Raw genomic sequence first — 26,895 nt, forward strand, 5'->3', positions numbered from 1 at the left:
TGGAAATTCCATTGCAGCTTCCTGATCCCTGCAGCGCTCGTCCATTTCAGCCCCCCACCCTCGTCATGGACCCTCCCAGCAATTCACAGCATTTCAAAATAAACCATCAGAACAAACTAATGAAGAGAATCATTAGGAAAATAAAATGGCTCTACCATGGCCAGGTTACTAGCATTGAGTCGCTAATTGTGTTAAACCCCCAAAAAACAGGCTGAGGCTAATGCTAGTTGTTGATGTAGCCGAACGTTAGCCTTCCACCTACGTTTCCGTGTCTGGGATGTGATTTACATTCATGACACGCTCCGCGGCGGCTCATACGTTACACCTGCCGTCTGTGGGCCGAGCCTGTTTTGATCCCATCAGTCTCCCTCATTGGCATGGAAACGGCCATAAATCAGTAGGTGTGACACAGCTGATGTATGAAAGGTGCGATTGTTGATTATGAGCTCCCTGGATTCAGTTTGTGAAACCAAAAAAATGAGTAATTAGCCATTTCTGAGTCCGTCGGCATCTGGTTGCTTCACAGGTGATGATGGAAGGGTCTCCCAACGGCAGGTTACCATGGTAACAGACTTTAAACCTGATTGTTTTCGGCGTAATTTACAGCAGGAGCAGTGTGCAGCCATTTTCCGTGACAGATTGAACCCCCCCGGTTCAAAAGGAGACGTCAGCCGCCAACACAAGGAGGCATGTGACATCTAACGAGACAGAAATGGAGAAGCTACGTCAGCTTCAATCCTCGAGCAGCTTTAAACACTCATTGTGTGATCCGAAGTCATCTGGAGGGTTGGGAAAGTCTTGGTGACATGTGGGGGGGTCTTGACCTTGCAAAGCAAGAAAAGAGACAGCGGGCGGGGCCAATAAACTATAGATAGGATCCATTGTTTGGTTTTTCCAAGACAATGACACTTTGACTGACCTCCACAATATGTTATTGTGTTGGTGCCATCTGGGTAATTCTGGGTATTTTCTGTCTGAAAATCTGGAATTTGGGCTAAAAGAGGCACTTAAACACCCTCAAGTTCACCTGAGTTTGACAACAGAGGTTGTTAGCAGGATGCTAATGTTGAGCAGCGTTAGCAACAATTAAATGAAAAAAAACCCCACCAGTTTTATAAGGAAAGGGGCAGCGTTGGATGAAACTAGCCCTTTAGCTCACTGGGATAGAAGCACAGGTGAGGAAAAGGAAGGAGACTCAAGGGCAAACGCGTTATTAAGACGGTCGTGAGCCAAGATGGGGGGGGTCTCATTATAGGTAACAGCGCACAGGAAATGATATTTCTGTGAGGTGGGAGTTTGTCGATTGTTTCTATATTGGGCTGAATCCTGGAGACGGCAGAGCTGGTGGATGATGGTGAAGGACGGTGAACACCCACGGGTGTGTGTGTGTGTGTGTGTGTGTGTTGTGGGGGGGCTGGACTCCCTCAGGCAGAGATAAGAAAGAATGAAATGAGTTTTTATAACCTGGTGTAAACTTCCTGGAGGTCACGTTGTTCTGCCAGTGGGTGTAATAAAAGCAATAAAACAGGGGCGTACTTGAGCGTTAGCAGAGAGCTGACGGTGCTTTTAAAAATTAAGGATGATACCAGGTCAGAGTGCAGAGATGGATGAATATGCAAAACAACATGTAATGGGTTTGAACAAAACATAGTGAGTTGATGGGCCGTTTAATCATAAAGAGGGGTGAGATGTTTACGGCCATAACGGACCATTTTTAAATTTAGTTGCAAGTTATTTGATCCGGGGCCCCCTCCGTGAGTGTTAGCACGTTGCTAGGTCGTGTTTCTACAGTAACCCATCAGACGGAGTTGAACGTGACCCTTGCCGGGTCGGAGTTCAGTCTTTGAGTCCGAGCAACACCGCTAAATTTAGAGATTTCAAACTGAGCCATTAAAATTAGCACGTTGCTATGTTCCAACATGTTTGCCTGCTATTCCTGTGTCCTTTGACGTGCATTTTGAGCCCAATTGTAATAAAATGATGCAAAACAGCTTCGGATGGCTACATGTAAGTGCCCTCTGCGTAACATTCACGTGTGTTTGCATTTGCTATAATCCTCTGAAGCCCAACTCTGTTACCCTGCATCTGCGGCTCCAGCTTATTTCCGCTAATGAACAATTTGTTCGCCGAGGTGTGACCACAGAGGCATTGTGATGGGAAACGCACAGCGGACCAGTGATGCAGTGGGCGAGAGAGAGAGAGACAGAGGGAGAGAGCGGGAGGGAGAGAGAGAGAGAGAGACAGGGAGAGACAGGGAGGGAGGGAGGGAGAATGGAACTCAATTCCACACAGAGAAACACACACGTACTCAGAAGGACGCTCCCTCCTGCAGCACACTCATGCACACACACTCGCCGCTGCCTCTGGATCAGACCTCCACACATCTGTAGGTAAGCAGTTGATGTCTTCATGCCTCTCTCTCTCTCTCTCTCTCTCTCTCTCTCTCTGTATGTGTGTGTCACTCAGCTGTTTTGGCACCTTTTCCTACGATGACACGAGGGTCCAGTTTGCATGTGGTCACACACAGAAACACGTAACAATGCATGTTTCTGATCTGTGTGTGTGTGTGTGTGTGTGTGTGTGTGTGTGTGTGTGAGTGACCGCAGCACGCTCCCACAAGGTACTGAAATCCTGAGGATTAGAGGACGTCTTTGGCTTCAGCTGTCACCAACAGCAGTTTCAGGATGCCCTTTACAGTCGTGGGGGGGTGGGGTGGGGTGTGGGGGGGGGTCCCACCGGTGGGACTGTCACCCTCGGGTGTGAGGAAGTGCTGTCGTTTGGGGGACTCAACTACAGACCACTAGCTGCATCAACAAGTCGTCTAGTTGCAGTAAATCCCGATGCCGCGGCTAATGTTTTGACAGGAATTCAGCGGCTGTTTACAATAGCCCGGATTACTCTCGTTCCTGAGTAGCGTGCCTGAGGTTCCACGTAACCCGCTGGCCTGCCGCCACTGATGCTGCACTCATGCCCAGAGGTTTACAGACATGTGAGCCACAATCAATAACCACCAGGGCTGGATTCATTTATGTACTGTAAAGGTTTGATGTTTTGATATGCGTCTGTAGCCAATTATTTTAATTTAGCGTCTAATTTGGAATTAGCAAACCCGGCTAGGCAGAGATGAAGAGTTGTGTGAGGCTGGAAAACTTGCTACCCAGCAACCTTTCATGAAAGGGGGACGCCGCCGCACAGCATCAGATCAATAGACATGCGATAATGTCACTGGTTTGCTAAGCTAAGCCCTTATAAAGCCCGTCCGATGCTGCTTTATGTAGGATAAATCCCTACTGGCTTAAATCAGCCAGTCAAATCGGATCCGTGCTGTATCGACGTTCCGGCGTCGTGTCAAAGTCACGCGAGGACACCAGGAAAAAGCCATATGTTGACTCTTTGGGCACTGGTGATGTTGAAGCGCTAACGCTGAAAATAGTGGCCTGCGAGTGGGAAGTCACACACGTGAACGTGAGTGCACGTCATAAAACTATGGAAACGAGAGTGAAGGCTACTGTAAATAAAAGCCCACGCGGCAGAATTAAAAAGGAAGCGTCAGAGTAACGGCATCCATTAGCCCGTCCAGCCCTCCTTCACCTCCGTCTACCCCCTGCCCTCTAGGTGATCTCCCCGTCCATCGACATACTCATAGACACCGACATGTTCCTGCAGCTCTTGAGAGAAGCGCGCTCTCTCACGCACACTCAAGATTGACGGTGGGCTGTTTACAGAGTTATTAAAATGGTCCCTGGCAGCCAGCTAACATGAGCATTAGCAGAGCTGTTTGCTCTCTGGGGCCACAGACGTCCCTACCTTCCCTTTTGTCTCCCCGTCTCTCATTCTTTTGCTCCCTGCCCTTTTTTTCCTTCCTTCCCCACTTCTTCTCTCTCTCCGTCTCTGCTCCATTGAACACCCAACAGTGGCAGGCAGCCCCCCCACCCCCGCCCTTCACCCTCACCCGTCTTTGTGGGGCTCAGTCAGCGAGAGACAAAACACCGGCAAAATAATAGGTGGGACTAATAAAATTCCCCAAAGACACTTCTTTTTGTAGTTTTCTTTCCCTTTTCTCCGCTGCCTGTCCGAGTGGACAATGCCATTGCTAGCAGTCGTGTGTTTGACGCCCACCGGTTGGATTCGTCTTTGCCAAGTCTTACAGCAAAGAGAGTGAACAAGAAGCCCGGGTAAACCCATTAAAATGTAAGCACGCGGCACGAAACCACCGACAAATTTAGCAACTAGTAGCTGGTGAGCATAATTAGCCGCGTCAGAGCCTGTTATTCCTCAGTACTGTGGGAGAGCGAGCCAGGCCCGTGATGGCAGGAAGCTGAAAAGTAATCTCCAAATGTTTCTGGACTACAATCACCAATGGACAAAAACTTGGTAACTTTGCAGGGATAGACGCTGAAGTGAAGCAGAGTAAAAGGGACACTCGGATGAAATGTGAGAACATTACCCAAAACTGAATAATACATCCTCTTCAGAGTGTCTAAATAATAGATCAGTTAGCCAACAACAGAGCTGATTGGTGATGGAGGCAAATGAGCCCTGAGGTCTATAACTAATTCAACTAAACTTGTTTTATCAACAAAACATGTGCGCACTTCTATTTTTAATAATTTGCCCCTGCGAATGTGGGCGTGTGTGGCTACACGCTAGCTCACAGCGCCTGTAAGCCAGTAATAAGTTTTGCGTATTCATATCTCCGTGCTAGCATGTGGGTGGTGCTAAACTGGGAGCATCTTGAAACTTCCTCACCTCGGTGGAAGGCAGTTGAAACGGTATGCTAGGACTTATGCGGGAGGTCGGTCCTCTCTGAACCTCCATAGCTCAGACCCCACTGGCATTCCGTGTCAGAATCAAACCCCCAGGATCTAAACGGGAGCCTGTGCCTGGGTGCGGGAGAACGTTCACGAAGGGACAAGAACCGGCAAGGTCAAGGGATCAAAGCTGTAAGGAAAACTCGACAAAGGTTAAAAAAAAGTCCTCAGACCACCTCCTTTACGAGCGAAGGTGACGAAGATCTTGTGGTGGAGGGTTTCTGTGAATATCGACGTTCCTCCCTTTCCCACACGGGCGGCAGACCTCGGCTTTGAAGGGAAAAAATGCATGAAAGATTGACGGAGAGCCAGGCCAAATCTGGGGTAGAGGAGACTTATCTGGGAGCTACATGCAGCTGAGGCAGGTTGTTGTTCTCACGGGGGAAATTCCTCTGGTGCTTCAGTATTTTCACTGAGGCAACAGACGAGTGACTTTGAACCACTCGGGGCTTCACAAAAGAAAGAAAAAGGGTGCCTCTTTTTCTAATACTGGCAACCCTAATTCCCTAAACTCCCCCCAGTGATCGCCGCACACCACAACCTCTACTTACAGCGAGGGGATCACTTGTGGATGGAGGTTATTCCTCTAATTGGGCACATCGAACCGGATACCTGTGATTGTGAAGGTGCCTTTGCTGCTTCCGTGCCTGTCGGGTTCTGTGGCACGGTTTGAATTTGTGTTCTTGTCTTTCAGGCCACCCTCCCAGGGAGCCAGCAAAAGCCTAACCCTGCCTGGGGGAGGAGGAGGAGGATAGAGAACAACATGTAACCGATCCTTGTGCCACTTTCGACAGCATGCTTCACCTCCTCAGGGAATTGGCCTTCTGCTTCTGGTGTGCCGTGTTGCTCCACCACCGGGCCGTGGCTGACGAGGAGGCCCCCTGGGGACCAACGCCACGGAGGGAAGCATCGTCCTGGAGGCCAAAGCTTGATGGCCCGTTCCGTATCCCTTTTTACGAGAGCTCGGACAATGACCGCGATGCTGCTGCCCTGAGGACAACCACCAAAGGGCTACCAAATATTAGCATAAATGCTTATCTGTTTGTAACTCCCCAACCATCAAGTAACCATTCTGGATCCAGCAAGGAGCGCTTGCTGGATCCCTCTGGCTCAGGCGACGGGAGCAGTTTCGAAGCCTCTGAAGCATCCGACAGCTCACCTCAGCCCACCAATGTTTCAAATACGGGATCAGAGCCACTTCCCACAGGGACGTCAGACTTTCCACACGGCAACAACGACTCTCTTGTTCCAGACACTCCCACAAGTGCTTCTGTCAGAAACACACTGTTCACCAACATTCCCACCAGTACAAGCTCTCCTGAACAGCATGCAACACACACGCACCCACTATGGGGCACTACACAAACAGCCGGGCGCAGCATGGGTGCTGCACCACGACACCTCCCCGAAGACATTACTCAACGGATCTATTCCATGGTAGCGCCAGAGACAACAGTTCCCACTGCTTTGATGTGGGCGGAGGCCCACACCACAACAATCCCAGGGCTGGTGGAAAGTCTCCCGACAGCTCTACCCTTTCCTGGTCCTGTCACCCCACCTAAGTCCCCACAGACCACATTTGTCAGTACTCCGCGATACTCCATCATTACGGATGCTGTGGTGACAGAGATCCGCACCCCCTGGGGTGTGTCTGACCTAAGTGTCACCGAGACCACGTCAGGGCAGAAGCAGGAACAGACGGGGGTAATCACCACCTCCATGGGGATCGATCACAAGCCAGCGCTGGAATCTTTAACGAGCGCAACTCTGAGCCAAGGGGTTAATGTCCCAATAGCGGGAGGTAAGCAAAGTTAAAAAGCGGCGAGTGGCTTCTGGATTTAATCAATAGATGTGATCAATCATTAGTGGACGGATCACAAGGGGTCAATAGATGTCTCTAGACCGGTCGGGTCGATCGGTCACATTTCAGATGCCGATAGCCAAACATTAACATAAAGGCACATTTTTTTGTAACCAGGCAACCATCAAGTGACAATTCTGGAAAAGGCATTTGCATGATAACAGTCAGAAAGTGCTAAAGCAGCTAACGTCTGCTAGCAAGCTGGTAGCTTCTGGGAGATGGTGGCCCATCCCCCTTTAGTCGTGGCAGGAGACCGGTGTCAGTGTCTCTAATGGGTCCTCAGAAGGACACCCTCCTCCAGGTCCAGACACATTAATCACGGAGAGTCAAAGGTCGAACCCTCAATCGACGAGCCGATTATCTTTGCTCAGGGAGGTGTGGCGCTGACCCTTATTGGTTGGCAAAAATGTGAAAGTAAGGTCAAAAACACGGGGGGCTCGCAACCCACAAATTCTCTTCCTGTAGATGAACAAAATACAGGTTAAAGGTGAATTTTGCTTCCACAGCCTGCGTTTGTTTTGTCTGCGGCGTCCCGTGTTGTGTCTGCGAGTGTTTTTGTGTGATGGTATGCAAAACAAGGAAGAGGGGGAGCTCAGCCAGGTTGGGGAGGGCTGCCAAGGACGCGTATCAGTATTCTGAGCGCACACTCAGCAAAAGCGCCTCCCCTCCTCTGAGACCATGCGCTCGCCTGTCGCTGTTCACGGATGCTGACCGCGCTCCCCACTCCTCGGCTTGCAGTTTGCCCCCCGACTAAACACGAATGCTCCTGTTGCCATGGTTTTGTCACGAGATGTCAGCTTTGAGGGTCATTTTGGGAAGGAGAGAAGCTTGTCGGGTGGTAGAAATGAGCAATTCCTCAATCTGACGATGAGGACAGTTAGGAGAGGAGAGGACAGAAGGCAGCGCTGGTTTACCCTGTTTATATCATATACACCCCATGCCTCCCCCTCCTCCACCTTCCCCCCACACAACCTATTCATACCTGCAAGAATGTAGCATCCCGGGCTTATATCAGCAAACACTGGCAGATTGATTGATTATAGAGATGGATTTACAAGCTCAGCATGTGCTTCGAATCTCTCATCACCCCCCCCCCCCCCCCCCCCCGCCCAGCTTAAATGCTAATAGCCAAACCCAGCGGCAGGTTCAATATTGTGCTAATCTTCTTATAATGACTTCTTTAACCAGCCCTGAGGTTTTAAAGACTGGCTGGGTGAGGCTTGGATTTAGGGTTTGATTTTCGGGTTACGCCTCATGTCTCGCCGAGAAAATGAAATCAAGATGAAGGTTCTCACTCGTCCTCCTTTCTCCGTCTTTATCACCCTGAGCTAGCGCACTTGTGGCAAACCCACGCATGTATTCTTTTACAAACCCCCTCAGCGGCTTATGCAGATAACACCGACTCTTGCCGCAGCTAATCTTGTTTGTTGTTTTCAGAAGACAATGACGAGCTGCTGCAGATAACCGCCACAGCAAAAACTGTCACGTCCTCGCTGCTTTAACGATGGCAGAAAAATGATAATTCAGCCTTTCAGTGAGCAAGACAGATTGTTTCTGGGGCCCAAATCGCTCTGTCAGCAGCGGTTCTTCGTCTCTGCTCGAGAGGTCATTTAGAGATGACTTCCTCCCGACGACTCCGGCTCCTGTTTACTGTCCTCGTGTCTGTGGCTGATCTTGTTAGCGTTATTAATTTGATCTACAGGAGCATCACAGAGTTTGTGCCGCATATAAAAGTGGCCTGGATGCAGCAGGGTAGTCTTAACGGGGCACTAGCTTGAATTTTACTCCTTTTTGACCTGTTAGCGTCTTCAATTTGGCACCAGAATGGCTAAGAAAGATAATTTTTGTAGAAGCAGCTGAAAATAATGGTAGAGCAGCAAATTATTCCTAGAATTTGTAGAAAGGCCTTTTTTTTGGTCTGTTCAGGGCTACTGTAGGAACGCGGCAGAGCAACTCTAGCAGCCATTAAAAGGCTGAGGCAATATTTATCTAAATAATCTCATTACACAGCAATTAGCATGCTAAGGCTAATGGGCACAATATTAAAACATAAGTGATCTCTGACAGCAGATGATTGAAATTTCACACGCTTCCTTTATTGGCTGAGGCAGCTCCCCAGCAGCGTTGAGGGTAAATTTGCAATCAAGCAGACTTTGCCTCAGAGACCTGCAGTTAATCTCCCACACCGTTAGCATGACACAGATGCACCGCAGCACGTCTCAGTTGACTTTTTTTATCCTGCTCATTATCCCACCCTTCTGCTTCCCGCCTCCGCTCTCTTTTATCAATATTCATAGAGATGGTCTGGACGAGCATCGCTCCTTCATCAACCGTCCAGGTATCCTTCGGCTCGTCAATCAGTTCCTGCTGCCGCCGGACATGTTTGTGAAGGACTCTGTTCTCTGTTTGTCCCCGCCTTATCGGACTGATCTAGATGACTGCAGAAGGAGGCCTGGCCCTGTGATCAGCCAGGATGCACACCCACACACACACACACACGCACCAGGATGTCAGGGTAATTAGACCACAAAGGGGCAGACAACTGCGTTATGGATGACTGGCTACGGCCGAGTGCGTGACAGGCCCGTCCGTGTGACACAACTGGGTTAGGAACTACAGTTCCTCAGTTTTCTGGACGGTGACGGTTCAGACGTGCTGTGGGGAGGGTAGCAAGGGGGGGTATGAGCGCCCTGCATCCCTGATCACTGGTTAAACTGGACTTTTCCTCCTAGAACCACCAAAGGATAAGGAAGCAAAGGAGGGAGAGGAAGACGGCGTCCCCTCGACTCCAACCGCTGAGCTGATAACGGTTTCTCAACCACCGAGCACAGGTGAGCAAATAGGTCCCTCTGATGCTTAACAAACCCCAAAGATCGGTTGTTCCAGAGAGAAAACAATTACCCAGCATTCCTTACCTGGAACCTCTAATTGCCTCCAGTGGGAGGAGAAAAGTGTTCCAAGCGCTCTCGTGTTTAGAGACTGGCAACAACGGCAGCCTGACGGGATAGCCTGCTGGATAGGCAGTGATTAAATCCTGCAGCTCCAGGCTGTGGATATTGTCGAGACTACACCAGCGGTTTGAAACTTTATTAATCGTTCAGTATCAGCTCGAGTTCTTCGGGAGGAGGTTCAAGCATGGCCCAGTTCACGGGAGCAGATGTAACCCACATTACCTCTCCCAGAACAGCAGCTGTCGGCAAGTGACGTTCAAAAATAGACGCGTCAAATATGCCTTTCACAGGCGAGGGGACGTCAAGGTCCTCGAGGCTAAAGTGTGTCGCAAGTGAGTCTTGGAAGGGCTAATGTTTGCTATCAGGCAGCCATAAAACGTTCCCTCCTCAGCGTTCCTCCTCAGTATGCACGCTCCGTCTCCTCTGTAGTCTCCCACTAAATTGCTTTTTCTGCGGTGATCCAAACTGAAAATGAAGGCGGTCGCCTGAAAACTACCCAGAACCCCCAAGCGCTATCCAGAATCGATCAAGTAGATTAATAATGTGTGCGAGGTCACGGGGGTCATTGCCTGGTTGTTTTTACAATCAAAGTGGGTGCAGAATTTAAGGATTTTGGAGGAAAAACCTAAAGAAATGAGGACTGTAATATTCTTTGGCAGATAATAGTGTTTTGAGCCTAGCCTAGCGTAGCATGTGACGGTTGATGTAGGTCCTGTTTTTAGGTTGAAACATTTTCTTCAGGGGATGAAACTGAATTATTCTGATATTTAAATCTAATTTCATCAATATCACCCTTGTGGTTCATATTTGAAAAATGTTAGCACGCTAACAGAGACAAATGCTTTGCTGGACTTTACCAAGCTCCAGTAATGCTTCAAATAACTTGCTGTCTTCACATACATCTGTTTTTAAAGGCTTTGTTAGACAGCACAAGTCAGTGAACGCCTCGCCTGCAAAGGAGTGCGTCAGATGACTGACACAGCTCTGATCCGCCTCACACCAAAACGCCGCTAATGTGACACTCGCTGCTCTGATCCACGATGGCTGAGGCGACAAAGCGCACAGAGCCGATTCATAGCGCGTCACATTTTCCACTGGGTGGGACTCAATCGCATCCCAGTGAGCACCGCTTGCTGCTTATTCCAAAACACTTAAGCCAACATCGATTTAATCAGTCAAGAACATCTCAAATTCTACTACCCCCCCCCCCCCCCCCCCAAGGGTTTAATGCTAAAAAAAAAATAGCAAACTCCAACGTCAACAATTGGTCCTTTTACGCCGAGAACGTGTTTAGCTTCAAGGGCAGCTCAGGATGTCTGGAATAAAACTGCTGTGTCATGCCGCGTTAAAAACTCTTGGTTGCCGTGTCGCGTTTCCCCGAGCTTGACTTTTTATTCACAACCGGGACAGGTGGTGGCTCAGCTCTGCTGGTCACGGGAAGAGAAAAGAAAAGGGATAACGACGCTGTCAGCGGCTGGCAGAGGTTCCGAGGCGGGAAAACGGAGCGGTTTCATTCAGGACTTGGTGCAAATCCACCGTTACAGGAGCCGGGCTCCAGAGACTTCGATCGGAATGGAAGCCTTTTAGGCCGTTTTTGCACATAATCACAGCAGGAGGGCGCTAAAAGCAGCTGTCACGTCTCTCCTCCCCTAAAGTTGCAGATTGACAGATGTTTATTGAGGCGAGTCGGCGAGAGGGACTAAACCAGAACGCAAGCCTCATAAAAAAAGAAGAGAGAAGAGAATACCGCCGCAGTTTAAAAATAACAATTCTCCCTCTGGGCGTTACCCCTCCAGGCTTTCTTTTTAGATGTGGGGGCTGATGGGTAATCAGGAACCAAACAAAAGCCAACCAAAAACAAATTAGAAGGCCTCGTTAAAGTCCAAAACAACAATATCAGGTCAAGTTTTAAAACGTTTCAAACGGTCAAACGCAGCAGGGGATACATTCTAGGAGATTTACACCTTTTTCTCCCCGATTCGTTTCTTCGTTCGAGAGCGTCTGACTGTATCTAGCACGGCGGATTGTCTCCGATAAGCTGCGAGCCAAAAGACTAATGAGCCCTTGTGTTCAAATCAAAGGGGTGCAAATTAGAAGCTGCGTTTCCACTGCTGACGTGACGGTTTTTAACCACCGCAGTTCCTGTTCTCTTTCTGGAGCAAAGGTTACACGTGAGGTGATGCCAAAAGTTTAAAAAAAACAAAACTTTTAGCTCCTCAGTGAAGTTTTTTAATGTTGCATGATGTGACTTGTAATGTGTTGGTCCCTGATGAGTTTTGCAGGCATCCCTTCAAACGCCTCTATACACACAGGGCTACTTAACCGCCAAAGCTAAACTATTTTCCTTGCAGCGCTTAAACTGTCTGATAGAGTTATAATAAACTGCACCCACATGGAAACTCCAGATGGCTTTTGTTACGCAAGAAAAACTAGCTCTGTGGTTACAAGTGATAAACGCTAGCACACGAGCAATTAAAATAAATCAAATTGGTCTGTTTTCCGACACTGTGAACTTCCTGAAGTTCTATTTCTTGTGTTTCAGGGGTCCCTCAAGACGGTCTCGACAGCGACGACTTGACATCCAGCCTAACCGCCAGTCCAAACGCCTCCCTTCCGGACTGTAACAAAGAGCGATCTGGGCTCTGCAACCGCTCCGATACCTGGGAATCCTCAACCACCCAAGATCTCAAACCACCGCAGAACACCTCCACCACCACCACCACCACCAACCAGTCCAACAACCCTTTCCTGATCCCAGCTCCACTCATGTTGGTTCCACTGTACACGGACTGGAACGAGGCCATGGCAGCTTGGGGCCTGGCCTGGGAGGCACACGTTTACGGCACTGGTTGCGCCTTTGTGATGCTAACGCTAGCCTCGGCCCTCAATCTGCTCTGCTTGCCGCTCAGATGCCCCTCGGGATGCGGCTACTTTGCACTGGTCAGTCTGTTCCTTGTAGCGGCCAGTGCTACCAGGTCTTTCTCCCTCTTATACGATGCCTACGGCCACCAAGACCGCTTGGCCTCTACAGAGGCCTCGCTCATGCTCTACGAAGCACCTTTTCCTTGCATGACTGCAGGGTTTGGTCTGGTTTTCCTCCTCCTCTCAATGCGTTCCAGGATGCAGCTCTCCTACTCAGCCTTCCAAAGACCCTGTTTTCTGGCCTGCCTGGTTTTCCTTCACTTCGCCGCCGCCTTTGGACCATTGACCTTGCAGAAGTTCTACCAGCAGAAGCCCCCCCTCTGCCTCTTCTTTTCCCTCATCTCACGTGGAACCTTTGTTGCCCTGGCCACATTTCTGTCCGTGGCCTATTTTGTGTTTTACATCTACGTGAGGGCAGATTCGAAACACATCTACCACCTGAACAACACATCCCCAACGCCTGCTGAGCGCTACAACCGCTGTCCCTTTGCAGAGAGCCGGGAGTGGGACCGTGCCGCCATCACTGTCTGCCTTTCCGCATTGCTGTCCTTGGCATGTGCGGGACTGCAGTTATATGCGATCCTGAACGCGGTGGGGGTGGCAGGGGGAGAGGAGGTCTTTCACCCTTGGCCCTGGTGGGGGTTCCAGTTCAGCTGCAGACTCTGCGAACTTGGCGTCTGTCTAACTTTGGCACTGGTGGTGTCACAACCTGTCTACTGTTCCGACCACCTCCCTGCTGCAGGGAGCTGCTGGACTGAGCTCTTGGCCTCCAAGTCCCCCATCCTGCCAGGGAGCTACCAGTGGACCCTGAGCCAGCAGGAGAAGCTTGCCATCGTTGATACTGTTGGGCTCGGCGAGACCGAGAGTCTACCTCTGTACACTCTGATGGACGAGAGGCTCGGCAGCAGCCTGAATGGCCTTGACCTTCTCTATCACAGCAATCGGGCTTTAGCGTACAGAGACCTCGAGTTCGATTTGGACCTGCGGGGTTCAGAGATACCGAGCGGGGGTGCTGAAGAGCCCTCTGGAGGATCCTCATACACAAGTGACTCCACCACAGACCTGCGGCCACCTTCACCCATCAACCTGCGTCGCAGCATAGACGAGGCGCTCTTCAGTGAAGCTCTCTTTCCCATGAGCCTCTTCGGCTCCACCGGACCTTTTCGCAGCAGCGATCTGTCCATGAATAAGCACTGTGCACTTCCCGGTAATGGTCTCTGTGATCCCCTCTCAACCGACCCCGGCCTCTATCGAACTTCCTCCTGCACTGATGTGGCCTCAAACGCCCACCATAAAACTCACGGAGACACCGTTGTTGGTGCTCCACCGTCTCCATCCCTGTCCTCATCCTCCAGCGGTTCCTCTCCTGAACACTGGCGGGGGAGCTCCTCCTCCTGTTCCCTCTACCGAGCCTCGATCGGAGGCTCCTCGCTGGTGCTGTGCCCAAGCCCGGAGAGGCAGGCGCCTCTGCAAAACGGTGGCACAGGCCACGCTCCAGCCTACCAGACCCACACCGACCTGCAGAGGCGCTATCACACGCTGGGGGCCACCTCCCAGGAGAGCCTGGACTTGGACACGTCCGAGGCGGACCGATCGGTGCAGGAGGAGTTCATCACCGTCTGCAGACAGATGGACGCCGTGAGCGTCTGCAGCGAGACCATCGACTTATAAACGACGGTTTGGGCGAAAACAGGGTTAGGAAACGGACTAAAGGTCGGAGTTGTAGGTCGTTTTTATATGGCGTATTTGTAGTGCATGGTAGCGTTTTCATACACTATAAAATAATTGCCAATGTAGAGGTTCGACAAGAGGGTTCAAGTGCCAATAACGTCTGAAGCCAAGCAGAAATTTGTAACTTTCACACGTTTGATAAAGAACGACGTCGTTCGGCTGATCGGAGGCAGCGGAAGAGATTTATGTTGCACATTCCAACAGTACCTGTGAATGAAGTAAGCACTTAAAGCTGACATCCTGCCGTCGCAGCTCCTTCGTATCTAATGGCTAAAAGATCCTTTACGTCCATATCAATGAGCCGCTTTCTCGCAGTCGTGGCGCAGCAGCGCCCCCTACTGGCCCAACGCTTAGCACCACTTATTCTCTTGGCATCTTCTGTGAGCAGCTTACTAATTTATTTATGATCATTGTGACCGTTAACACTTTAATAAAGCCCGTTATATAAAAACACCGATCGTCCACAGTATATACTTTATTTGTCATATTGAACAGCAAAAGCAACGTTGAATGTTTGACTGTAAACAATGAAATTTCACCAAAAAAAAAAAAAAAAGCATCTAATGAACAATCCCATTCTTTTGTCCATCTGAACTTGGAGCTTGCTGGTTGCTGAGGCAACAAGTCCGTTCTGGCAATATTGGCAGGGGGGTGGGGGGTGGGAGCGCAAACTATCTTCATACATGCTTCAGGCTTTTCCAAAGGACCGGTAGGACTTGGCGCCGCACAAATAAGCCATTTAAACCTGAAGCAGATGTTGGAATTCACTGTATGTAAATGTTCCTCCTCACATTTTCATCGACGCTGCCGGCAACCGGGGGCAACAGTGAAGCGTTTGTTTATTCAGGTCAACGGTGGGCAAAATCTGGAGCGAAAACCCTAAAATATGTGAGAGCTGATGCGGATTTAGAGAGAGGAGGGGACAGGAAGCTTGGAGTTTCACTGAGCTGTGCAAATTCCTCCCCAGATCATCGCTGTGGGGAGAACAAAACCAGCAAAACTCAATTTTGGTGGTAGTGGATGAGCAGTTGGGGGGGGTCAGAGGAAGTGTGAGTACACTTGGCAGTATATACGCAGTCACAATAAAGCAGAATATAAATAGAACCATGTTTGGCTTCGTGAAAAACAAACATGCATATCAAAAAAGGAGCCCGCGCAAGAATTCAACGCACCCCCCAGCCACAAAAAAAGTCTGTATTAAAATTACAGGAGATTTTTTTTTTTTTTAGGTTTTAGATCATTTTCTTTAAAACATACCTGCTTCTTTAGATTTTGGTCCATTCCTGCTCATGAACACTGAGATGGGAGAAGGGGGGGGGTTTAGGGGGTGTGTCGTACCTGTGGCTCCGGACGACGTAAACGATAAGCGTGTTCGTATACGAAGCTACTGCCCCTTCTGTGTGTAACGTGAAATAACAAGGTGCTGGTGGGGTCGCCATCAGAACTATGAAGCGCCCTGTTATCCTGACTATCTACTTATTCTACTGGATGGACACGGACAATCGTGTGTGTCGCACTGAAAACCCTGATGCGCCGCTTCTCGAGTGCACGGTCTCCACGTGGTCAAGGTCGGTCGTTGTCCCCGTGATCCGCCGGTTTGGGTCCGAGTGCATTTAAGTGGAAAACTGCGGAGGGGGTGGGAGGTTTTACATGAGAGGTGGAGATTCGATATTTGGTCGCTTAATCGGGGGCATCCTCGTGTGCGCCGCTGTTCAGTAAAGTCGCTTCTCGTAGCTGTGAGGGCAGAAGAGGAAAGATTAGCGCTTCAGCTAGCGAGAGGTCGGAGCTCAGGAGGGCATGGGTGCGCCACTTACGAGTGGAGTCCGTGAACTCCGCCCTCCACCTGTGCTGACATGGTCCTCTTCTCAAACTTCAGCTCTCCGGAATACATCATGGAGCTAAGACAGTGGAGACGCAAGTGTGAGTAATAACATTAGCGTAGCTGTACGGGCCAAACACGCGCAACTCACCGGAGGATAGACAGACTCTTCGCCCCGATGTCCTGGCAGCCATGCTGGATTCCAGCTATCAGGTAAGGTACGAACTTATGAATGGAGCCCTTATCTTGGACTGAGCCCGACACACCCTGGGCCACCTTCACCTTGTCGCCCTCGCTGTGGACACATCGGCTATTAATCCCCCGCCGCTCTCACAGAGAAGCTATTATTAGCCCTCCCGGGTACCTGAAGTAGCGTTTCTGACTGCTGGTGCTCTTCTCCATGGCATCCAGCGAGCCCATGCCGCGGTACTTTTTCAGCCGCACGCCGTCTGCAAAGAAGTACTCTCCCGGAGCCTCTGTGGTTGCCGCTAGCAACGAGCCCATCATAACTAAACAGGGAAGTGGGAGGAAAATAAAGATTATCGCCACCTCAACCAGCGTTCAGCTCATCGCGGGTGCGAGATCTCACCGGTGGAGGCTCCGAGAGAGAGCGCCTTGACCACGTGGCCCACAGTCTGAATGCCACCGTCAGCGATGACTGGCACGCCGAAGCGCCTGGCGTACTCCGCCACCTTGTACACCGAGGTCCCCTGGGGCCGCCCACATGCCATGACTGGAGGGGTAAAGCAGATCTGAGGCGATTGCCGTGGAAACGGCCCAGGTGGCAAAACAAAACCCGATTACGTCGAGACTAAAAACAAGCGCGCCCTTTCGCTGCAGCACAGCTTTTCTCAGTGGGGAGCGCTGACAAAGTCTGGCAGCCTGGTTCCCATGGCAACCAATGGACATGGCAGATCACCATGACAACTGCGAGCGGTCACAGGGTTATCCGTTTCCAATGGCAACTATTTCTGCCGCTTTCCTACTGTGGTTTATATCTGGATTGTGAGCAGGTGCAGCAAGTGTGAAGTGGCTGATTAAAGCGGCGTCACTGGACACCAGGTCACCACCGAAGGCACACGGGTGGATTTAGTCTCATGCCCGGGAAGCAACGGGGGGCGGGGATTACCTTCCTGTGTGATGCAGATGGAACCGCAGCCCATTCCGACTCTCAGAGCGTCGACCCCGGCGTCGATCAGATTCTTGGCCTGCGCGGCCGTGACCACTGCGTCAGAAATGGAAGCGTTTACGATCAATTTCCAATGAAATGCCGCATGCGAGAGGCAAAAACACTCACCGTTTCCTCCCACCACCTGCAGGTCTCCATATTTCTGTTTAATATAATTTATCATGCCGATCTGAAACACCGAGTTGCCCTGTGAGGAGTCCTGGAGACACCGAGCACAAAAATGGACGTCAGCTTCCTGATTTAGGTACGTTCAGTCAGAGCCCCCCCCCAAACACCCACCAGAACGACCATGTCCACGCCCGCCTGCACCAACAGATCCAGTCTGTACTTGTCGTCGTCCCTGGTGCCGATGGCGGCCCCGCACAGGAGCTGTTTGCGTGAGTCTTTGGAGGCCAGCGGATAGTCCCTGTTCTTCTTCAGATCCGTCCTGGCGATGATGGCCACCAGCTCATCGTTATTATTAACAATGGGAAGTTTGCCTGGTGGAAAAGAGCAGCAAATGTTTAAAATATAGACAGAAGAGGAGTACGTGAGCTAAAGTAGCTGTCCTGTGTGGGGGGGTGGGGGGCGTTATGCACCTTTCTTACTGCGCTGCAGAATATCATTGGCTTCTTTGAGTGTAACACCAGCAGGAGCCACGACCAGGTCCTCCCTTTTCGTCATCGCCTAGGAGACGGGGTACAACGTGTTAAACGGCTGCACAACTCACGCCGTGAAACAAGGTTTCCCCAAACGTACCTCCTCTAGGGGTTTGTTGTGGTCCTTCTCGGACAGGAAGTCGATGTCTCTCGAGGTGACGATGCCCACCAGCTTGCTGCCCATTTTGCCCGTCTCCGTGATGGGAATGCCGGAGAAGCCGTGTCTTGTTTTGGCTTCGACCACGTCCTTGACTGTGTGGCGTGGACTCATCACCACCGGGTCGGTGATGAAACCCTGCTCGAACCTCTGAAAAGCCGAGGAAAACACAGAGATCAACATTTGCTGGCCTTCTTTAAAAAATAAAGAAGCTTCAAACCAAACAGCACAGGCGGGACAGACAGCAAAATTAACATTAGTGCGCGAAAATCAAACAGTTAAAAAACATAAAACACACACAGGGAAACAAACAGTAGAGAGACAATTACCGAACCCTAAATAGAGACAAGACGACAGGAAAAGGATTCATTATACGGCACAATGATGTGACAACAGGACAGAACGGCATGAGGGCTGCGGATGAGTTACCTTGACCTTGCGGACCTCGTTGGCCTGAAATTCTGGTGTGCAGTTGTGGTGAATGATGCCAATACCTCCCATTAGCTATCAAAATCAATCTTGCGTTAGACTTGGGCAGGAAATGCAATTAAATTTTCCACCAAAGTGGCAGCTTACCGCCATAGCAATGGCCATGGCCGACTCTGTCACAGTGTCCATGGGGGAGGAGATCAGAGGGGTCTTCAGTGTGATCTTCCTGGTCAGTGCCGATGTGAGATCCTTGGAAAATGAGGGAGAAAATCAAATCGGTTCATGCGAGGGTTTCCCACCAGTTGCTGTTTCGCGTTTTGACCAGCAGGGGGCGGGCGAGCATCTGTCTGAACATTGAAATTAGTCTCTCCCCACCCACCCCCTCCAAAAGCATCTCAGTTTACTGTCCTTGTTCTCAAAACAACCTTCACCTGACTTCACTATCTTCACATAATTCGCACATGGGAGGAAATGACATTCCTTTCACATGGGAAACAAGCTTGTGAGCGCAACACTCCCTCTCTGTTTTACTCCTTAATCGGTGGGGGGGCGTACATTTCAGGAGGCCTTTCTCGGGTTCACTGGGTGCAGATCAACCAACACCAAGTCTCCATTGAGTGTCTGCATTGACCTGCTAAACTCAACACAAGCCTGAAGAATTTTCTGCAAGTGGGGACTCGACTATTCTTGCAAATACGGAGCAGATTTAAGATTTCTCGACTGGTGACGCTCTTTCGAGGTTGTCCCCGAGGAACGCAGGTGTTTCTCAGAGTTGTCAGAGCGAGAGCAACCGGGACAGGCTGCAAAAATATGACAACACGGCAGACAAATGGGGCGTCTCGTATAGGAGCGGTCTTCATCAGCTAAATGAGGTGGGATTAAATATATCAGCTGCGTTAAAGCCTTTTGAGATGCGCAAGGAAAAAGAGATTTCCTCTAAAACCCCAGGATTAACTGCCCCATCTGTGGAACGAGGTGGGCGAGCAAGCGACCAGACAGGAATATAAACACAGGGGTGAGGGAGCAGCCGGCGGGTGACCACACTGGTCAAAAATAACCAGGCAGCCGGGGGAGGGAGCGCGATGCGGCCCGTCTAAAGGGACAGACGTGGACGTTGGGGGGGATCTGCAATAACAATCGCGTAAATACTCACCACCTCATCCGCCGTGAAGTCGATGAACCCGGGTAAAATGAGAAAGTCACTGAAAGACAAAAACACAGCGCACAGTCAGGGTCTAACGCCAACATCACAAAGGCGGCTGCTCCATTTGAAATGAACGTCCTCTGTGATTGGTGGAATAAGTACGACACCAAGTGCACAGTGTAAAAAGCTCCTGCTGACCTCGTTCAGCTCTTATCCTGTGTAAACACAGACGTAGATGTGGTGCAACACAAGGACAGGGGGGCCTGTTTTCCCAACTAAAGTGTCTGGTGGTGGGAAAATGGAGGGCAGGTTTGTGCGCTGTAGCAGAGGGAGAAACTGCGCTACAGCGAGGCGCTAACGGCCGTCTCCCTCACACGCCTCTGCTACCTCAGCATGGCTGGACAAACTGTCTGCATGCGGGTCTGAAACAGATCCTTCAGGAAGAAGTCTTGTGTGTTTTCTCCAAACGGCTACATTCAGATCAATGTTGGGAAAAGCAGGATGCCAAGCCGACATCTGTTAGCATTTAGCAGCGGCCGCAAAACGGGGGGGGGAGAGGGGCCGGCATGACTGGAGGAGAGAAAGAAATCACTGTCACGGCGTTGAATTGCAAAGTAAACAGAGGTGCGGTGATGCCTCATTGTGGCTTTCATTTGGATGGGAAATGTAGACAAATGCGCGGCGCTAAACACAGGCGTTACAACACAACAGCAGTGCTCGCGGCTATTCTGGCAGGCTAGTTATGCCCTCGCTGGCGATTTAAACATTTAATGTCCATCTGGAAAAACCTGAAACAGGACTTCCTGCTGCAGCGTCTGGGTTGCAAAACGATTCAGTTGTCAGGTTTCGGTCGGTCGGGGAACTTTCCTCTGCCGACAGAAGAAAAACGGAGGTTTTTGCACAAAGCGCCTGTCATCAAATCATTTGTAATAGGTTAACTGGAACCCGGCATGGCAGTCCTGCTAAACTTGTTCCTGCATGTGACGCAAGTCAAGATCCTGAATACGCGTCATTCAGAAAAACACACCAGGTATTTAGCCAGTGGCGTTCACTGGCGATGAGATCAACACAATAAATTACACAATAAATTACACATTAATTATCTCTCAGCGCTCCGTGTGAATAATCAGATTGAACTCTTCAACGCCTGCTACTGTCTCTGCTCTTTAAACGCTGAAGGTGAAGCGGCTGTTCACACAGCTTAAGGCAGCGAGAAGATATTTACCTCATTTGGAGTGCAAAGGTAAATTTAGTTTGGAGTATTTACAAGCACACGCCCGAAGACACGCGGGGGGAAAAAAAAAGATGTGTTCATTTCAAAAATACGCCTCAAAGAAGCCAAAGGCCAGTTTTAGCAGGGTGGGAAAAATGGGAGGAACGGTGGCGCTGGCAAAGTGACGGTTTCATTCCTCCCACGAGCACGAGGCCGGATCAGTCATGTCGCTGCAGTCAGGAGAGGGGAAGTCTTTAGCTGCCCGTCAGCAGCTTCAGGACGGCGACACTTGTGAGGGAAAAGTTTAGAAGTTCAATAGAATAGGGGTAAGGGGCAACGTGGGGTCATTAGGCTCCCTGGTCAATGTTTTACTGCTTAAAAAAATAAAAGCCAGTGATTATATTTACATTCAGACATATAAACAGGGGGGCTGGTGCCACACAGCCAGAAACTGCCGACCTACGGAGATTCTGGCACATCTGCAGAGAACAATCCGATGAAGAATCTACCTGCTGGAGCCTTTTCAGAGGTCAGACAGGGGCTACGCCGATAAGAGCTGATGCAACATTAACCAGCTCTACGTTTTCCTGGTTTTATGGTTCAAATCAAAGCAGATTCTACTCATTTCATATCAATGTCAGAGTTTTGCCAATATTTGCTAAATCCACATTATTTGTTATTTACATTAGTCATCTATGGCTGCTGCCACTCGACACTATTTTAACAGAGATAGCAAAAAAAAAAAAAAGATAGCGATGATTAACAAACACATTTGAATCAAAATGATTGAAGAACACTAGCGATTAGCTACCAGAGCTGAATTAGGTCAGGTGAGGGAGGAGAAGTGAGAGTCTAGGTACAAATGTGTCACAGATGAATTAAAATATGAGGATGTTTTAAGTGTTTCTGGCATGCACTAACAAGACAGGTTGTGCACTTTGTTAATTATGTTCCGACCGCTCCCTGTGACAATGGTCAGGACGAGCATCCGAACAAGCCCTTTCCTCGTCTCGCTTTTCTCCCCCAGATCCTGTTGGTACGATCCGAGTGAAAAGGCCGCTTACAGATGCAGAATTTGGAGGGACAGGATTTGTTTTAAGTTTCAAAAGCAGTGAAGAGGACTGTTCTACTCACTTGTAAGTCAACCCATCTCCTTTAGAGCATAGCTCTTCAGCCGTATGACCGTCGGAGACAACGCACTGTTGGTCCGATCTGCCGGTTCAAAATGCGTTGGCCATTACAAAGTACTACTGTGCACACGTCGCCCACCTTTGTGCGGCGCAGGTGGACACCTTTGTTTGAATGTTGCTGACATTTTTGAGGGACGAAAAGAAAAAAAACAACAAAAAAACCAAAAAGGAGTGCAAATGCAACGTACTTGTAGGTGAGGCCGTCTCCGATGGAGAAGAGCTGCTGAGCCGAGAGGCCGTCGTCGGGCACGTAGCCTGTTCCGCCGCTGATTAGGTAATCTGCCATGCTGTCAAATGATAAGCAGAGATGACTTCAGTAACGTGGAGCTGCTCGGCTACGTACAGTGTTATGATGCTCCGCGGGGACACTCGTCATCCACTTTGCAGGAAGACATAACCATAGCAACGTCTACATGTCTCGGAGAGAAGCAGGGGTCAGTGCGCATGCGCAGCAGCTGCAAGACGTCATCTCTAGGTTTGCAAACAAAACAGAAAACAGCAAGAATGAAGAGATCTTGGGGGGGATTTTCACCATTCAAACGGATGATGAGTGCCTGCAATAATCGTGCTATTGAGCCGAAATTTGACAACAAACATGCCTGCAAAGCAGCCGCGGCTCGACCTCGTGTGGAGCAAAATATGGCCTGGTAACCCACTAACATCTGCGTGAACCACTAACATTACAGCCAACCGCGCCGCATTTGGGATTAAAACCGTTACTGGTGTTATAACACGATCTTCCATCAGTGGGGTGGGAAAACTGCAGGGTATCCAAAGCGTCGCCTCGACATGTGCGGCTGCATCCGACGCTTTTTGGACTCGTTGGGTCACAATGAGCCAACAAACACCAGCGGTTTCCTCTGCAAACCTGCAAACTCACAACCTAACCCTAACCCTAAACTTTTGAACCGAGCAGTAAAGCTGCATTCTTGCTGCCAGTCATCCGTGTCATATCTTTAGCCATGCTAATGTGCGTGTTAGCATGGCCGAATCGTCCCCGCTTTGCTCCTAAAAAGACAATAAAACTGCTTTTGAAGAGTTGTCGTGGGGTTACATATATGCCGAATTAAAGGGGCGATAAAGTTACACATCAAACGGCTTTCAGCCTCATTTTGGGGGGGAAATTGCGTCTTGAATTACGGAGCAGAGACCAAATGTGTAAAGGTTGGAACCGAGTTTGGTGCGTCCTTTCGGCGCAACTTCGCCTCCATCCAAGCAGGATGTGTGTATTTGCAGTCTGATATGACGTGTTTAATTATCTTTTGTTTTTTCACCCACCGAATAAGGGAGATTATGAACGTTTGGTTGGGATAATAAACCGTTCCACAAAATAAACGACTCAAATTAAAGCAAGTCATCTCACCTGTAGGTTAGCTATATTATAGTAAAATGCCACGTTAACTGGGCAACAATGCTCCGATGGAACCGAGAGCTGTGACCTTGCGTGGATTAGAAACACTAGTCAATATTAGACAGAAATAATGAGACCAACATGAATATTTAAAGGCATCGCTCTGTATGAAAATAGCTTGAGTGGTTCCATGATGCATGTCATTCAGGAATCGTCACCCACGCCAACAGGAGCCAGTTTGCGAGTCGTGTCCTGCGATAAACTGCGCAAACTCTCCCGGAGAAACGCTGATGTGTCAGCGGTGCAACGATGCGGCTGCACACAACTTTTGTCAATGCACAGTTGCAGACATGTGGGAGCAGCCTTTAGCCCTTAGCATTACCGATCTGTTCACGCCGGCTCGCTCAGCGGGAGACCGGCCGACGCGTGGCTCTGAAAGCGGGCCGCTCGGCGGCCAAATCCGCAACAATACGGTGAAAATCCCGTCGCGTAAACTCCATCGCATTCTTTTCTTAGCCATGCTAAGCTAGCTACCTGAGGGAGCTGATGCCCACGCCGACGGGGAGCAACTTTCCAGCTGTTAATGTGAGAAGAGACAAAAGGCCGCTGGTTCCTCCAACCTCCAGTAAAAGAAGACTTTTTAAAAATAAAAAAAACAACACTCGTTGGTTCTCGGCTCCTGTTGTGAAAGTACCACCTGAGAACTGTTTGCCTGTGGCGGCACACACCAGCGCGTGCTGCTGTTATGTAGCGGCGGCGGCGGCGTCACGTCCCCTCCGCGTGCAGAGGCGTGCGTAACCCTCGCGAGCCACGGGGGGCTACAGCCCAACGGCCCCACCCAGGAACAGGATTCAACGATTATGGTTCCGTGATAACAGAACTAATCTAAAAAACGTGAGGCTCAGCTCAACCTTCTGATGGTAAATGTCGTGGGTTGTAATGTGGAAATAACTATTAGTAGGTTTTAATTTGAGCATTTCCTGATCAATCTTTTTCAAGATCTACAAAATATATCTGTAAGTGACATTTAAATAACGGGTGGTTTTTTGGGGGGGTTCTTACGGAAAAAAAAAAATTCTTACAGAGAGAAATCATGTGGTCTGAAAAGTTCCTCTCTAACCTCAGACCATGAAAAAAGGGATCCAGCCTAATTGATTGCGTAAGGGCCCAATTTAAACATCAACTCCTTAGATTTAACTCACAGAAGTGTCATGCTGGATCAAGGCAGCAGAAACTAATCAGTCATGTCTCGGTCACATGGCAGTCATTTCCAAACAACCGCAACCTTTTTGCATGAGCACAAACGTATCCGAGCCACCTCCACCACCCACATGCTGTCGGTGCAAAACCCACGCTGTCTCTGAGTTCTTGGCTCAATCTGATGAAGCAGATTTCTGCTACCTGTTGGGGCAAAGAAAGCACGTACTTTCCATCAGTGTCGGCGTTCTCCCCCTGCCATCGAGTGTTAGGTGGCTCTCAAGCAAAGATGGCGGTGAACTCCAAAGCACCGCCTCTAATAAGGAGATCTGAAACACCTTTATAGGACTCTGCATGTATCGTCTCCTGAACGTGGGCCACCCTGGTGTTTAGCTCCTGAAAACAACAAACTGTGGCCTCTTCCCCTGCAGCACACCATGTGTTGAGGTTCAGATGCCCACCAAGGTGATTCACAGATCCATTTTCTCACCCTGTGTTTGTAGCACAGTAAATGTGGGTCAGTGCAGATATGGGTCACTTGTTCCTTTATGCACCGGAGCTATTCTGAGCCTTTGATTCAGACGTGTGTATCCTCACCGCTGATTCGAAAGGCTGCGTTGGAAGTCTGCCGGTGAGCGTGCGGACGGGGGTAAAGGGTAGCATTTAAAAATAGCACCTGACAGGCAGTGGCGAGCCCTTCCCCGCTGCATGTCGCAAGCGTTCGTCTCGCAGCCCTGAAACTGTGATTCCACGCAGGGGAGTTGTAGTTAAGGCTTGTTTAAGGTCAAACAAATGTGCGCTGGGTGGGTATGCAAACCAAGCCCGGCTTTTGCTGGCTCTCTTCTGCAGTTACACACATCATAGGGCTACAGCTGGTTTCAGTAGCTCACCTTTCTGGGCCCAGACCGGCTTGGACGCGCGTGGCGCTGTATCTCTGGGCAGCGGTTTCGTGGCCATGGCCGTGCGAGGTCTGACGGACGAAGTGCTCGTGGTCTCGGGACGAGGCGGGCGTCCGCGGGGGCTGAGCTTCCCCCACGATTCTCCTGTAGTCCGCCTGCTGGCTCTCAAGGGCCCCGTCTGCACCGAAGTGTTCGTAGCCGTACCCCTCCATGCTCTACCCAAGGTCGGGGGCCCTGTCCTTCCCTTTGTCGTGCAGCTTCTCAACAGTAGCTTCCTCTCAAAAGGCTCCAAACGGTGAAAACATTCGCGAGGGACCCGTGGACGCGCAGCACCTGCATTGCTTTTAAAAACTACACGAGGATCCGTCGAGTCGTTAAAAAACAAACCCCAGTTGTGTCTGCTCCCAACGCAGACGCTCCCAAAGCGAGAGGTAAAAAATAAACCCGTCTGCCCCTGCACAGGATGCACCTGCCTACAAAAAGGCGCAAGCCACCTCTAGGCGTGTCAACACAGGGTGTCACCAAGGAGATTCTCCTACTGAGAGGGTGTCGCCGTGGAAATGAAGGCAGCAGCGGAGCTTTGATGTGTAGAGGAGGTTTCCTGCGATGACGACGAATGCACTCAGCGTACATAGGATAAAGCTTTCGTCGCCCTAAGCCCTTCTCCAAGTGGAGCGGTACGGTCCTGCTGAGTGCTCTCTGCGTCTTGCTGCCTCCGTGTGCACGGGTTAATCCTGCTTTCTATGGGTGGCACCACGGCGCTTCCACAAAGAGGATTGCAGAATTAGAGTGAACGGGACAGGAAGAGAGCAGCGCGTCTTCTCCGAGGGTGCCATCGTTGGCCTTGACTGAAACCAAACAGCAAGGCTGGGTTTATTTTCCCCAATACACAGAGCTCCTCACACCAGGGCCCACGGCGGCTATTGGCAGAGCCCCTCGGTTTCTCTGCAGGCCTGAAAGAAAATGATAGTTTTCCAGAGGAAAACAACGCGAGGATGAAATAAATCTGGCTGCCAGACGCCGACGGAGGCCGCGTTTTGAACCGAGTGAAGCTTGCACCAAAGTGTCAGAGTGTTACGTAACCGTGGTCCAAAGATCTCCACGGAATGTCCCTCATTTCCCGCTAAAGTGCAAAGACACACCTTCACTGCGCGAACGCGCACTTTTAAAATGTATTCTTTTTAAAATGGTTGTAAAAGTTTAAGCGGTATTGAGGATTTCCCTCCACATCTCATCCCCCCACCCTCCCGGGATCACTCCAGGTGACTGACTGTTTGTGACAGTTATTGGATGGAAAATCCTCTTAGTCAAGTCCTTCGGGGCTCCTGTGAGTTCCCCATTCACCAGTCATCATCTGCACATGGTCACAGAAGCCCCTCACCCAGAAATCAGG

The 26,895-nt window shown here is 50.1% G+C and overlaps 2 protein-coding genes across 5 annotated transcripts; one reads left to right on the top strand and one right to left on the bottom strand.

Moving 5' to 3' along the window:
- Positions 1-2,258: 2,258 nt before the first annotated feature.
- prrt4b (proline rich transmembrane protein 4b) lies at positions 2,259-14,731 on the top strand. Of its 3 annotated transcripts, none has more exons than XM_057021902.1 (4): positions 2,259-2,390; positions 5,506-6,612; positions 9,405-9,503; positions 12,166-14,731. In XM_057021902.1, exons 2-4 carry the CDS (start codon positions 5,607-5,609, stop codon positions 14,214-14,216), a joined length of 3,156 nt encoding a protein of 1,051 aa, XP_056877882.1. In that variant the 5' UTR covers positions 2,259-2,390; positions 5,506-5,606; the 3' UTR covers positions 14,217-14,731. The 3 variants fall into 3 exon arrangements, with proteins under 3 accessions (XP_056877882.1, XP_056877883.1, XP_056877884.1); XM_057021903.1 differs by having other exon boundaries at positions 2,280-2,386; XM_057021904.1 differs by lacking the exon at positions 2,259-2,390 and adding an exon at positions 4,477-5,437.
- Positions 14,732-14,736: 5 nt separating this feature from the next.
- On the bottom strand, positions 14,737-24,184 carry impdh1b (IMP (inosine 5'-monophosphate) dehydrogenase 1b). Of its 2 annotated transcripts, XM_057021907.1 has the most exons (16): positions 23,941-24,184; positions 22,244-22,342; positions 22,000-22,077; positions 19,662-19,710; positions 18,656-18,757; positions 18,509-18,583; positions 18,023-18,229; positions 17,863-17,950; positions 17,564-17,763; positions 17,393-17,483; positions 17,225-17,320; positions 16,685-16,828; positions 16,460-16,604; positions 16,247-16,390; positions 16,091-16,174; positions 14,737-16,010 (listed from the first exon to the last, which is right to left on the bottom strand). In XM_057021907.1, exons 2-16 carry the CDS (start codon positions 22,339-22,341, stop codon positions 15,989-15,991), a joined length of 1,623 nt encoding a protein of 540 aa, XP_056877887.1. In that variant the 5' UTR covers position 22,342; positions 23,941-24,184; the 3' UTR covers positions 14,737-15,988. The 2 variants fall into 2 exon arrangements, with proteins under 2 accessions (XP_056877887.1, XP_056877888.1); XM_057021908.1 differs by lacking the exon at positions 22,000-22,077.
- Between the last annotated feature and the right edge of the window lie 2,711 nt (positions 24,185-26,895).

Source organism: Takifugu flavidus, chromosome 22, assembly GCF_003711565.1.
Source record: "Takifugu flavidus isolate HTHZ2018 chromosome 22, ASM371156v2, whole genome shotgun sequence".
Taxonomy (NCBI): domain Eukaryota; kingdom Metazoa; phylum Chordata; class Actinopteri; order Tetraodontiformes; family Tetraodontidae; genus Takifugu; species Takifugu flavidus.